This window comes from Dama dama, chromosome 14 (assembly GCF_033118175.1).
Source record: "Dama dama isolate Ldn47 chromosome 14, ASM3311817v1, whole genome shotgun sequence".
NCBI classification, from domain to species: domain Eukaryota; kingdom Metazoa; phylum Chordata; class Mammalia; order Artiodactyla; family Cervidae; genus Dama; species Dama dama.
The window spans coordinates 18,047,936-18,063,172 of record NC_083694.1 but is presented as its reverse complement, the minus strand read 5'-3'; the positions used below and the strand labels follow the sequence as shown (position 1 = coordinate 18,063,172).

Genomic DNA, 15,237 nt, shown 5'->3' with positions numbered 1-15,237 from the left:
TTTATCTATTCTATATGTAATAGTTTACATCTGCTGCCCCTAAACTCCCATTCCTTCTCTCCTACACTCCCCATGCCCTTTGGAAGCCACAATTCTGTTCTTTATGTCTGAGTCTTTTCTGTTTCATATATAAATTCATTTGTGTCATATTTTAGATTCAACATAAAAGTGATATCATATGGTATTTGTCTTTCTCTTTCTCACTTATTTCACTTAGTAGCCCAGTCTCTAGACCCATCCATATTGCTGCAAATGGCATTATTTCATTCTTATGGCCAAGTCTTTTTAAAAATTTTTTCTTTATTTCTTCTTGTTTTAGTCCATTTGGGGTGCTATATCAGGATACCATAGACTGGGTGGCTTATAAAGAAGAGAAACTTATTTCTCACATTTCCAGAGGCCGAGAAGTCCAAGATCAAGACCCTGGCAGATTCAGCGTTCAGTGAGGTTTTCCTGAGAGCTCTCTGGGCATGCGGGACCTTAGGGACTAGGGATCTAACCCTAACCCATTGAAAGGTGGAGTCTTAACCACTAGACCACCAGGAACGTCCCCTGAAACCTTTTTAATAAGGGCACTAGTCCCATCATGAGGGATGCACCTTTGTGATCTAATCCCCCCAAAGGCCTCACTTCCGGATATATCACATGGGGGGGTTCAGTTTCAACATATGAATTTGGGGGAAAAACAAACATTCAGCCCATGGCACTTCTTGTTTACGCCGCTAAAAACCTACGGTGAGGCCGTTGAACTCCACTGTGTACCTCTGTATTTGAACATTATGCAGTGACTGTGGTTCTCATTCCAGCTACTTGAATACCAGCTTAATTTCATATTTAATTCTTTTTTACAGGGTACTGAATTTTGCATAAATTTTCTTTGTGCTTCTGTTTACACACAGAATCCCCATGCGTATTATTATTACTATTATTACTCTATTAAACTTATTGCTGCCAATATCATAAGAAATGTCACATGGTCACAAGAAAATGTCTCACTGATAGGAAATTTGGGTGTGTTAAATTATATGAACATTTGATCTCTACTGATTTTTTTCCTATGTATTTTATGTTTTAGGTATCATTCTTTTTCACATGACCCAGACATATGTTCTTTCTGCTAGCTTTACTTTATATCCAATCTCAATTTTGCCAGATCATAGCAGTGGAAAAATATTAAGCATCATGTGTCACTTTGGTATCTTATAGTTGGCTCTTGGAATTGCTGTTTGAGCCTGGGTCAGGAAGATCCTCTGGAGGAGGAAATGGCAATCCACTCCAGAGTTCTTGCCGGGAGAATCCTCTGAACTGAGGAGCCTGGCAGGCTACAGTCCATGGGGTCTCAAAGAGTCAGACATAGCTGAAGCAATTTAACTTGCAGCCTGCCCTGGTAAAGCATTTTTATTATTTTTGCTGAGTGCCTAACAAATGGGCCAGGGCTTCAAGTTCTCCCCACTAAAGTCACCAAGTGAAAAGTGAAAATGTCAGTCACTCAGTCCTATCCAACTCTTTGAGACCCCATGGACTGCAGCCCACCAGCTCCCCTGTCCATGGGATTCTCCAGGCAGGAATACTGGAGTGGGTAGTCATTCCCTTCTCTAGAGAATCTTCCCAACCCAGGGATCTGCATTGCAGGCAGATTCATTACAGTCAGCTTCTCTTTTGAGCTTCATAAACTCTATCTTGGTTGCCTATGTGATCTAGAATCACACATACAAAAAACAAATGACCTCCCTACTTACCACCATCTTTCCCTGTCACTCATTTATTTTTTTCTCCCACAGCCTGTATTCTCTTTGAAATCCATGTCTGGTTTTTTGGTCTCCACTGACTTCCTCTCCATTGAATGAAACACAGTGACTATGGCTCTCAACCTGCAACTTATAAACCAGCTTGGTTGATTTCATATTTAATTCATTTTTACAGGGCATTGAATTTTGCATAAATAATATTTGTGCTTCTGTTTACAGAGCATCCCCATGGGGTACTGTGCACTGTTATTACTGTTATTATTGTGTTAAACTTATTGCTGCCAGTGTCAAATTTAATTGTGAATTAGTAGAATCACTTTTCTTGATGGTGATGTGCAACCACATTTCATGTCTTTACCCGCTAATTCACAACTTTATTCACAGGAGAAGGCAATTTTGAAAGGGATAAAAGGAAGAGTCACCAGTATTAAATAGTAACCAGACAACACAGAGTTTAGATAGGTTTAAGCCACGGTAATATCTCTTTGAATAGTTTATGAAATTTTTAACAGGCCAAAAAGAAAGAAAGGGAAGATTTTCTTTTTTTTTTTTTTCCTTGAAGGCAGTCTCTATGTTTAAGCAAATGCAAGGCAAGCATTGCTCTCTCTCTTCCTCTCTGACATCAAGCAAAGTAAGAAATAGTGCCTTTTGAATAGGAGATTTCCTTTAATTACATTGGGGAAGTAATAATGGTAGGTATTGCATGTTTAATGTAATGTTCTAGATGCCCCTTTTTCTTTCCCTTTTTTTTTTTCTTCCCTGCACACCACCTCATCTTGAGCAGAAATAAAAGGTTCAAGGCTTGTCAGCATCAGTTTATAGATAGCTGTTTAAAAATAATGAGATATTGGGTTTTGTAAGGCTCAGGGCCGTTCTTGCCAGACTCATTTATTTCCATTCACCTTTTGTCAGAATTGCAGACAGAAGACATTCAATTAAAACTTGTCACCTGTTGCAGATGACCTAATTTGTACTTGTATGTGTCATAGATTAGGGCTCCATGCTTCAGATGAAGCAACTTGGGTCCCTTGGTGGAATCATATTTTCCTTGCAAAGTATTTTGTAAACTATGACTATTCCAGCTTTCTGTGATTTTTATTTCGGCTATCACCCAGATTATAAATTTAGCACAGATGCCTCAGAACCAGCTAAGAGCAGTGAATCGCACCCTGGAAAAAAAAAAAAAAGGAGGGACTTCTTTGTGGCTGTGTCCTAGGTGCAGAAATCTACAAATGTATTTTGATTGCAGCTTGAATCTGCAACAGAGGGAAGCCTCTGTAATTTCTTATGCAAGGCTCACATGTTTAATAGTCCAGATAGCTATCAGGAGACCAAAACGAAAGACTTCCCCTTGCTAATTGTTAATTCATCTGTAGAGCAAGGAAGCTTTAATGTGAGTCATGGCTTTTATCTCTTTTAGTGACTGAGGACTCAGTTAAAAAGAAAAAAAAGCCCGCTTAATGGATATGCATTTTCTCTCCTTGTGTGATTTCCCCCTTTTATTTCAGCAGATCTTAAAGTATTTTCACACTGTTGTTCAGACGCTAAGTCATGTCCCACTCTTTGCGACCCCGTGGACTGCAGCACACCAGACTTCCCTTTCTCTGTCTCCCAGAGTTGGCTCAAATTCATGTCCGTTGACTTGGTGATGCCAATCCAACCATCTCATCCTCTGTCGCCCCTTCTCCTCCTGCCCTCACTCTTTCCCGGCATCAGGGTCTTTCCAGTGAGTCGGCTCTTCTCATCAAGTGGCCGAAGTATTGGACATGCACCCAAGCAGTTTCCAAAGTTGCTGAATTGTTGCAATGGTGTTCCAGCAGAAGTAAATGTAAATGTAACCGTTGGTCAGTGGGTCTAGCTGAAAAGCCACCATCTGGGTCTCCTTCTAAACTGCAAAACTCAGCCAGAGTGTTGCTTTTCCTCCATGGCCCTGGCCAAGCAGTCCTTGTCTTATTTCACTGATGTTTTAAAGAGAAACAGGAAGCAAGGAAATAAATATCTCTGGGTCCCTACCTCAATAGAAAAGCAGAGTGACTGAATCTGTTTATCATTTTTGGTTTACAGTTGCATAGCTATAAACTCCTATGTGAAGATGCTTTATAGAGTCATATATGCAAAATGCCTAGCCCTTTTGTGTGTGCATATATGCTAAAGTCACTTCAGTTGTGTCTGACTCATGGACTGTAGCCCACCAGGCTCCTCTGTCCATGCGATTCTCCAGGCAAGAACACTGGAATGGGTTGCCTTGCCCTCCTCCAGGGAATCTTCCCAACCTAGGAATCAAACTTGTGTCTCTTCCATCTCCTGCATTGTCAGGTGGGTTCTTTACCACTGGGACCACCTGAGAAGCCCCAGTCCTTCAGTGGGGTAAAGGTGTTCATCTCTCCTGCTCATTCATCATTCTGCCCCACTGTTTACACACACTCCCATCAGGAGGCAAGTATTGTTTACCACAATTGGGCTTTATCTGCCTGTGCTTCTGCTTTTGGAGTATATATTAATACCACATGCTCTTTTCCAAGGGCTTCCCATGTGGCACTAGAGGTAAAGAACCTGCCTGCCAATGCAGTAGATAGAAGAGATGCGGATTCCTGGGTTGGGAAGATCCCCTAGAGGAGGGCATGGCAACCCACTCCAGTATTCCTGCCTAGAGAATCCCATGAATAAAGGACCTGCTGGGGTACAGTCCATACGAATGTAAAGAGTCTATACAGCTGAAGGGACTGAGCACACACACTCTTTTCCAAAAATAGAATTTGATGACAGAGAAGCAGTATAAACAGAGTGCTTGAGAACGTGGGTTCTGCAGCCTCGGTCCCCAGCTGCCACTCCTGACTCAGCCTCTTGCAGTTCCAGTTTTCTCATTTGTAAAATGGGATGATAATAGCACCTGCCTCGTAGGGTTGCTCTAAGTATCTAGTATGTCCATGTACGTAAAAGAGTTAACCCATTGCCTGGAATGGAAGAAGCTCTCATAACCCGTGGATGTTCCGGTTGATTCCAAGACATTTCATGCAGAGACTGAGTCATTCCATTAGAAATGAAGACACTGCTTGGTAGGGAGATGCGGGTATCAGGAGTCAAAAAACTACTGAAGTAGGAAGAAAGGAACTACATCATGCAGCCGTGTTGAGCAGCATTGCTGTCTATTTAGAGAAGGGGCAATAATCGTCAGCAGATAACTAAGGCTTGGCATATCTTATTGTCTCTCATGATCCTCAGTACTTTAAGATGATGAGATGCTTGTTGGAGTGTGTGTGTCAATATACAAATAAGTCCCACTCACCTTTTACTGTGGTGCCTATAAATACACCCAGCTACTTTCCGTAAAACTGGTACTGTCTCTAAGGATGCTGTTCTGAAGGAGAGCCCCCGCAGAGGCTGCCACTAAAATTCTCTCTGCGGTGTTTTGATGCTGCTGACTTGCCTTTTCTTCTTTCCTGCAGTCCTGCAAAGGGATTTTCCCTATCCTCTGTCCACGATGGTTCCCTCACAGAAATCTCAGGCAAATTCCAGGGCACATCTAGGTATTTCTTTTTCTGACTGGAAGGAACCACGTTTCCTTCCGCAGCAAAGGGCGCTGCAGTATCAGGAGACATAGTGGAAGAGAAAGTTTCCACTCTCTTCACCTTATTGCTTTGTAAGTTTTATCAGTACTTCCCCATCTGTTTCCCATCCTCGATTACAAGTCCTATTCGGTAACATTTAAATAATCCAGCTATTTATTAGGAGTCATTAAAATCAGTAGTCTTTTAAAAAATGATTTCACTTTCTTTTTAAAGATTACCATTACTTTAATATGACTGTGTATCTTAAGTATTCCATGGGTCTGTGTAATTAATGTTTTGTTTTGTTTTTTTAAGCAAACGTTTGTTAGAGAACAGTATTATGAAAACCTTGTCTTTGACTTGGCCAAAATAGGCTGGGGCTGCCTTGTAGGATTATCTAAAGAGAACTTCTATTGCCCTACAAAATGCCTCTGACTTTGTGCTATTAAAAAATGTGGAAAATACTTTTGACTTTGGACTATATAATATTGTAAAAATTTGCATTTGGGCAGAAAATGTAGACTTAAAATGAGCTGACCTAAGAAGGCCTTGTGCTGAACTGTTTTACTTCTTTTGGCGTTTATTTGCCTCACAGCATATTTTTTTCCTTCTTGCCCTATTCTCGCTTTCTCAATTTTGTAAATTCTGACAGTGTATGAGATTTGTGATTCCCTTGTGGCAATGCAGGCACATGCAGGATTTGAAAGAAGCAGCAATGTGAAGCGTTCTGTTTAGTCAGTAATGCCAACTATTAAAATCTTTTATTTTTAAAAAGGTAATGGCAGTCTCCACATGAATAGGAAGTCCAATTGCCTTAATTAACTTCACATCCTGTCAAACATTGAACATTGTGGGTATCTTATTTCCTGAGAGAAATCTTTTTTTTAAACTTTTTCAAAAATGGTTTACAAGTGAAGTCCCAACAGAAATTGTTTGTATTTAAGATTGTAAAGATGTAGAGGGGCAGGCTTTGCCATTGGCAGTGGAAATATTTGGATTAGATTGATGTTTGTTTATGGCAAATCAGGATCTTCCTGGTCCGGATCGTAAATATGGTTGTTTTTCTTTCTTTCTGCTGAAATAGTTTAAGACTTTTAAATGAAATGCATTAGGTTAATTGAATAATTATCAGTTCTCTTCTTAACTTTGTATTATGTATTTATAGCTAAATTCAAAGAAAGCATTTTTCTTTTTGATAGAATTTGGGTTAGTTTCTATACCTATTCTAAAATAATCTCTAAGAGATATTATTAGTAACAGGGATGAGCAGTAAATAGAATGAGATACCATATTTCTGTACTTACTTACACATCAAATAATATCATTATTGGGCTTTTATCTTTTGTATTATCTTACCATTCAATCATATATCAAATCTGTTGACCTATAGAACTGAGACATGGTAGACTGTCAAACTCCATCAGGGTAGATTTTCAGTAAATGATCATGATGCAGCATATACTTCAATAAAGTAACATAGCAATAATTCAACAAAATTTTGATATAATGTCAATATCCTTGGCATTTTAATATTTACAAAATATTTTAATAATGCATTTGTGTAATATCCAAATATATTATTCTATTCATATCATATTGGATCATTGCAGCAAAACATCTGGGAGAATATTGTCTTAATATTCATGCATTTGGAAAGCAAAAAGTTAAGGAGTTCATCAAAATTCAAGAGCTTGTTAATGAAAGAGCCAGAAAGAAAGCATTCTGATTTGTAAACTATGCTTTATTTTTTTTAACATAGTCTTCATATAGTGTTTAGGAATAAATTATTATATTATGACAGAAACATTTTTCTGGAAAAACTTTAAAACTATGAATATGCTGATAATAGACTTGTTCGTGATATCTGTATAGTGTTGTTTTATCAGACCCTTTAAAATAACTTTTACAGTTTCAGTGCATGCATTATTATGACTCAGCTGAATAAACCTGTTTATTTTCAAAGATGCACCAATAAAGAGGCTGGGTCCACGAGTTTTAAGACATAGTTTAGGCTGATTTAACATTTACAGCTACGCCACTTGTGTATTTGTGTGTTCTGTGATTGTCCTGGTCGGGGGGATGGGGGGATTGGTTTTACTGAGTATGTTTTTCTTCAAGTAGAACTGAGTAAGTATATGAGTAATTTTAGTATGATATAGTAGTTGCAGGTGTGTTACTAGGATTTGAGTTCAAACATTTCACTGAGTATGAAGTCAGCTAAACTAAATCATCATCATTTTACTGCAGGCAGCATTAAAAGATTTCCCAGATTTTGAAAAGAAGTTAAAAGTGGTATAAATATTTTTTAGTTGAAACTATTGATACTTGCCTACTTTTTACGCCTTAAAATGGGAATAAAATTTTCACATTTAAATTATTATGGTCTTTTAAAATACATTGGTTCTATAAATTTTTACAATTAATTGTTATCTGAACTTGGCAGGAATGCTTTTTCTGTTGACTGTCCATCAATTTTCACTACATAACTGTATTAATTATTAATCAAGTAGCATTAATATCTAATTTTTCCCTCTCTAATAATCTATTGAATATCATTTACCTAAAGTTACAAATCATAAAAGAATCCTTTGTCCAACTGATCTTTATTTTAGGAAATAAAGAAACCATGGCTTATGTAAAAAGTGCTTGAGTATTTATATTTAGAAACTAGAGAGCTATATACAGTGGGATGGCTGGCTGGTTGGATGGATGGATGGATGGATAAATGGGAAGGATGAGATAGATGTATGGATAGACAGTAGTCTGTCTACCCACATAGTGCAGTGAGGTGGGGTGGGGTGGAGGTAATAAGAAAAAGAGGAAAAAGGAGAAAAAGAATAAATGTAAGAGGGAGAACACACTTTTAAATTTGGAGGGAGCATGCAGGGAGGAATATGAGTATGTCTGTAATTCATTGTTCAAAGATGAAAGGAAATTCACAGTAATAAAATTATTTTGTAATACTTAAAGGATCTGTTCCTACAAATACAAAAATAATGCACAATACATAATAAAAGTTGTGTCAGTAAAGAGTCTTCACTTTTTCTTCGTGATGTTTAATAACTTGTTTTCGGTGTTGCAGTTTCCCCATGAACTTGGGCCAGTTGGCTCGGCTGATTGGTGGCTCTCTGGGTGGCATGTTTGACTATGTCAGGACTGTTTGCAGCTGGGGCCTTGAATCCAGTCTTTCAGCCATAGTTTGCTTCCATGTGCCTTCATGACAGACAAAATCCATTGTCAGAAACTCACCAGTTCTGACTCCTGTATTAGAAAATATGTAGTGTATTGTTCAGCATTTGGCAGTGTGAGGCTATATTGCGCATAGTGAATGCGTGTCCTGACAAACACCAGAAGCAAATTTTGGAGTCCAAAACCTAACTGAGATGTATTCTATGAGCTTTCTTGGTTCTTGGTTCTTTTTTTTTTTAATAAAAAAAAATTTATTGGAGTATAGTTGATTTATAGTGTGTTATTTTCTGCTGTGCAGCAAGCTGAATCAGTTACACATATACATATATCCACTCTTTGAAATTCTTTCCCCATATGGACCATTATAGACTTGAGTAAATTTCCCTATGCTAAAAATAGGTCCTTGTTGATTATCTATTTTATATATAGTAGTGCCAAGCTTATATGTGGTACGTCAAGCTTTATGGGTTCTAACAATTTTGGTTATTTTAAAATGTTTTCTCCTTTTCTTAGCTTCAGTCTGCCATGTCTTTCTCCCGCTGTTTGTTTCATCCTGCCTTCTCTTTACACCTTTAATCACATCACATTAATGTCCGCATTGTGTTGAATTTAGATGCCAAACGTGCTATAATACCAGTCTTAATTATGTATGCTTTGAATTTCCTAAACTCTTATGATGAAACACATTTGAATGGATCTCAGATGAACAAGTAAAATGTGGACACATTGTGTAAATTGGAAAACTATCTTGGAGAAAGAAAGAAATGAAAAAACATAAAACATGAATTAAAAAGGGAAAAAGGGAGAAAGTGTCAAACTTTAGTAAATATAGACAATAAAAATAGAACATTAAAGATTAGATAATCAAAGGGGTAAAACTCTATTATAGGCTCAAAAGTACTTTAAAAGCAACAGTCAAGAAATACAGTTTCAAAAAAAAGAAAAAAAAAAAGAAATACAGTTTCTTTGTGACTCACTAGCACTACTGTTTCCATTAAATACTCCTCTGTCCATGGAAGTCTCCAGGCAAGAATACTGGAGTGGGGTTGGATTGCCATTTCCTTCTCTAGGGAATCTTCCTGACTCAGGGATCGAACCCTGGTTTCCTGTATTATAAGCATATTCTTTACTGTCTGAGCCACTGGGGAAGCCCCTAAATACTTAGATACCATACCTGATTTCTTCGATTTTTGGTATTTATTTATCTGAATCTACTCTCCTGGCTCTTGAAGTTTTCTCTTGATTTCATTTAAACTATGCTCAGAAGTTTCAATTTGACATTTCAGGCTTTATCTAGAACCAAGTGTGTGTGTGTATCTCTAAAAGGAAATCAACTCTTAAAGTGGTATTATTAAGATAATATGAAAAGTTGTATTTTTCTTTAGCTCATGAATTGATAATCATCTTTAACATTTGAGTGCATATATTCACCTTCAGGATTCACAAAGAAATACATCAACCTTTCCCAAACTGTTTCGTGTAACTCAGTTACCCCACAATGCACATGTGCCACATGATATTGATAAATGTTTCCAAAACAGGATCTTTGTGATATTGGCTTGCAAGACATTGCATAGTCTGTATCTCCCTCTGAGAGTTTTACAGAGTTTATCTCTGTGTTAAAAGCTCTGAGAGGTCCTTCAGTAAAATAATAATACTGAGGATGCTGTTAAACTATCTCCTAAACAGTTTGTGTGTATGTGAGAAATACCAAAATAAATGAACTGTTTGGCTGAACTTATTAATTTTTTTTTTAATCAGCTAAGGTACAACCTAAGACCACAGAAAGAATCTCTCACCCTTCTCTTTACTCCCAAGTTATTGTCTCTTTATTTGGTAAAGATTTATATGGTTATACCCTAAACTTTGTAATTATAGACTGGAAACCAGGTTATTAGCAAGCTCTTCCTCATCACTCCCCCATGTAAATGAGACATTTCTTTCTTTCTAATTCCTTTCTTTTCCTTTTGTTCCTTTCCTTAATCTTGTTGATCCACTGCCAGCAAAACCTCCCTGAATCTTGACCCAATCCATCACTCTTGGGGAAAAAGTGTTACTGTCAGTCTCCTTTTGCCTACTTTCTAGCTTCACGCTTCATCTCTGCCCTCTTAACAAATCCCTTCTTCACCATCCTAGCCTCCTGTATTCTTTCAGGACTCTCCTCTTTCTCTCCTGTGTTCAGTCCAAACCTGCTCTCTGTAGTCCCTCAATTAAAGCAGAATACAGATGTGTGCCAAGATGTAAATAACACACTCCTGAGACATGTTGACGTTAGAACATGGATCGGCCCTTGGATCTCATCCCATGTGTGGGGTTCCTGCTCTCCACGGCACGGGGAAGTTTTCACTTCTACAGGTCCTCTGATAGACTGGGGTGGATCGGGCAGCTTTGGATCTACCCATCTACTCAAGCCCACACACTGAGCTCTCAGGGGTGACTGATGAAGAGGACTGTTGTCTAGTCGCCAGGTTGTGTCTGACTCTTTATTGCAACCCCATGGACTGCAGCCCACCAGGCTCCTCTGTCCATGGGATTCTCCAGGCAAGAATACTGGAGTGGGTTGCCATTTCCTCCTCCAGGGGATCTTCCCGACCCAAGCATAGAACCTGAGTCTTCTGCATTGGCAGATGGATTCTTTACCACTGAGCCTCCGGGAAAGCCCATGATGAGGAGAATACACATTGCTAATGGAGGAAACAACATTAGCACCAATTTCCAGTTTCTTTGTATTAATTCTCAAAGAAAGGTGCCTTTTCTTTGGTGTGTAGGTGATTCTGATGGCCTTGGATACATGTCTTTCAGGTTGGACGTCGCTTCCAGATTTGGTTTCCAATTTCTGGCAATCTTGGCTTAACCATCACTTTTTTTTTTTGTTTGTTTTTAAACATTCCTCTAATCCACCTGGACTGTTCAGCATTCTATTCTGTTTACCTCTATGTATTTGACTGGTCCCTAAGATACTTACCTCAACAGTAAGTCAGTGCCTGTCTTTGCCCACAGGAGTGCGTCTTGACAGAGTACGTGGAGGTCGGCAGAAGTACAAGCGCAGAATAGATGCGGAGAACAGCCCATACCTGAACCCTCAGCTGGTTCAGCCAGCCAAAAAGCCATGTAAGTACAGCAGACACGTCTGGCTTTCCAGCACACGACATCCTCCCAGCTGGCTGCTCTAGGTACATCAGTTTTGGCATGCCCATTTCTACTGACTCCAGTGAGGCTTCTCTTCCCTAAGGGGGTGGGGGTGGGGGGTCTGTGGCTTTATTCCCAGGGACTGCCTTTGAAGAGCAATGGCAACTCAGCTGATTATCTTTTTCCCCCATGGCTTTCTTGTCCCCTCCTGCCCCTCCCCCCCTTTTTTAACCTAGTCATTTTGTAGAAACATAAGCATACTAAGGCATAGCTTATATGGTGTGACTTTTACATTTACAGGTTATCTTTATTTTCAGAGGTACATAAAACTGATCGTACCGTGATCATTAGTTCATTGGAGCTGTTAGTTTCAGATTTCACAAGAAAGTGATTTTTGTAGTTTTCACTAACTAAATGAGTTTGACTGTTCAACCTCCCAATGAAAATACATTAGGAGCCTCATTAATTTGGAGCTATGGAAGGTTAACACACGAACCATCAATAGATTAAAACAAGATTGAGTCCTACTAATAACAAGCATAGGTTGGTGGTTCCATTTCAGATGTCCTTATGGGCTTTATGAATTATTTTTTAAAAGCCCATAGTTTGATAATGTCCAGTTGCAGTTTAAAATGGTGACGGGTACATAGCTAAAATGCAAGCCCTGTCCTCTTCATCATTAACTAGAATATAGATAACGTCTTTTTAAAGAGGTAGAATATAGATCAAGGCAGTTAACTTGTGTTCCAGTTTCTGAAAAATCAGTTCATGGCTGTACAGTAAGCCCCTTACAGACCAACCAGTTCCATTCCGAGAGTCCATTTGTAAGTCCAGTTTGTTCGTAAGTCCAGCAAATAGCCTGGGTACCCTACTACCACAGCTGTGTAGCGCTATACTGTAGTAGGTTTATAGTACTTTTCACACAAATAACACATCAGACACAGACACAAAAAAAACATTTTTAATCTTACACTAAGTTGAAAAAGGCAGGAGTACAGTACAACAGCTTGCATACAGAGGCTGGCATCAAGTGAAGAGGCAAGAAGAGTTGCTGATTGGAGGAGGGAGAGGCGGTGGAAGATGGTAGAGCTGCAGGGTCGTCAGTGATAGGAGACCGAGGGCAAGCTGCAGCTTCACTCAGGCCAGACTTTGAAAGTTTGCAACGTGAAGGTTCGCATACGGGCAGCTTCTTGTAATGCAAAAGAGCTAACCTCTTAGGATGTTTATGCATAGAGTTTATTGCGAAGCACTGAAGAGTGCTGCGATGGAAACAGTTCTCCTATGTAGCTGTCTCTGGTTCAGAAGACACAACCGGCCCTCACCAGAGGAAGTTGCCGCTAGAGCAGTTCTAGAAAAGACACAGGTTATTTTTGATCAGATTTCAGGGCAAGAGAGAAAAAAAAAAAACTGTCCTCTTTCGGACTCTCCAGGAGGGGGCGCTGCTGTGTGTCATCCATGTGAGCATATGGGCATCTGTTAAATAAATAAAACAGACCCTGAACTGTAAATGAAAGGACATTTTAGCTATGTCAAAGGAAAAACAACCAGTTTTACATAAAATTAAAGCTTAAGTGAACATATGGCATAGTTTCCTTTTGCCTTTCCAAAAAACATTATGTTGATTATACCTTCAATTGTCCAATCTGGCATCTTCTCCTCAGCCTGCATAAGCTGTTTGGCATTCTGCAAATACGATCTAGGACTGCATTAAGCAGATTTTGCACATTAGAATAAAAAACTTTCTGATAATACAATAAAATGCAATAAACACTAATGCTTAATTTCATTAGAGGTTTCGTTTTCCTGGATTCAGTAAATGTCCAGACTGGCCATTTCTCATTCATTTTCTGTGAACGTTGACTGACACCATTGATGATTTCCTCTACTGAGAGAAAAATGCGCACCAGCCCATTCGTAAGTCCACAGGGCAGAGAAACATCTATGGTTTTCAGCACAAACCTGGGAAACGGGGAGGAGGCTTGTCAAGTACCTTGAAGGAGATTACAGCAATTTCAGGGAGCTCCACTGGTGTGAGATAAAAGAGGACTCCTAATAAATCATTACTCATTATCTTAAGGCCTCTGTGTTAATTTTCCTTAGTCCATCCAATTAGTGTGTTTTGGTAACAAACATTTATAAAACTTAATTTTCAGATCCTGTCAGATAAGTGTCAGGAGACTGGGCACCGGCATTGCTGAGGAAGCGGCTAGGGGAGATTTCTGGAGCCTGACTGATTGTCTGTGTTCTGCAAAAGCCCAAGAATGAAAATTGGGTTCCATTGATTCTAATTAGGGAAACATTAAATAAGCTTCACCTCGAAACAGTGCTGCCAGCTATTCCATCTTCTGAATGATAGGAATTTCTAAGCCTCCACCAGGTTTTTCTGGCCCCTCTGGTCAACTATCCATTGACTTGGCTAAAAACAGGTGACATTTTCCCGGTACTAAAAAAGACTCGAATCACTGTTTCCTTCAGTTACATTTTTGCACCCTTTATTATTGCATTTCCTTCTAGTCCTGAGAATCTAGTAGTTGCTGACAGGTTTTGTTGCAATGTCAGAGCAATGAAAGCAGAAACTTTTCCAAGCATAACTAAAAAACAGGATGTTGTTTCTGTAGCATATACGAGAACCAAATGCCATTCTCTGCAGATCCTGCAAATTAAAAAAAAAAAAAAAGAATCTCTATTTGATCTTAATTTTTTTCTACAAAATAATGATATTTGGGAATATTTCCTCCCAAATCTGTACTTTTAATTTGATAGTAATTGAATATTACTGCCAGGGAATATTTATGTTTATAATTTGAAATAAGAAAAATTCATGTGGCAGTCATAGTAATAAAAATTTAAACTATATCAGAAAAATTACAGCTTGGATAAGAATTCTTGTTGTTAAAGGAGACAAAAAGAAAGCTTTGTTTTCAATTCTAAGGTATATGAAGTCTTTTCATTTTGAGTTTAAAAAGTTAAAAATTTAGAGGAAAAGGCAAACAGTGAACAGAGAAGACTCTTTGGCTTGACTCAGAAGATCCCATTTAAGACCTTAGTTTTCTAAATTAATAAGATGTAGAATATTGAAATATCTGGGTTTATTCTTACCTATTTGTATCTCCTCACTTAGAAGAAAGTATCAAATCTAAAACTACGTGTAAAAATTGGAAATAGGGCCAACAAGAAAATTCATTCTGTTAGCAAGGCTTTGTAACCCCTTCCATAAACTCTCACATGGCCCTGAGCGATAAAACACATTTGATGTGATGCTTTCCATTTGTCTCTAGTGTTTACTTTATGAAGGATTTTAAAAACATATATCACAAATTTCAGACAGATAAATCTGAACCAGAGTGAACTAAAGACAACAGATGAAAAAAGAGGACTGAAGAATTAGACCCTCAGAAGAGAAAACACTGTCACATTTAAGTTAAGGAGTGTTTTTCTGGAAACTGACTCTATTTGGAAGATGGGCTGGGTGTGTGGAGAGGGAGACAGGAAAGATATTCCTATTGAAGGCATCCCACAGAGATAGAGTTATACAGTCAGTAATTCACCCAGGCAGAAGGGCTCTGACCTTTGCTCTTTTTTAAAGGATTTAGGACAATTAATGACTTTCATGCCCATTAGGT

General features: G+C 38.6%; 1 protein-coding gene across 2 annotated transcripts in view; it reads left to right on the top strand.

Moving 5' to 3' along the window:
- ESRRG (estrogen related receptor gamma) overlaps nt 1-15,237 on the top strand; it is a 672,170-nt gene that overhangs the window by 591,324 nt on the left and 65,609 nt on the right. For both annotated transcript variants that reach the window (XM_061160036.1, XM_061160035.1), the window contains one exon: nt 11,486-11,596. In XM_061160036.1, the coding sequence (XP_061016019.1) occupies nt 11,486-11,596 (111 nt within the window). The remainder of the gene's footprint in view (nt 1-11,485; nt 11,597-15,237) is intronic.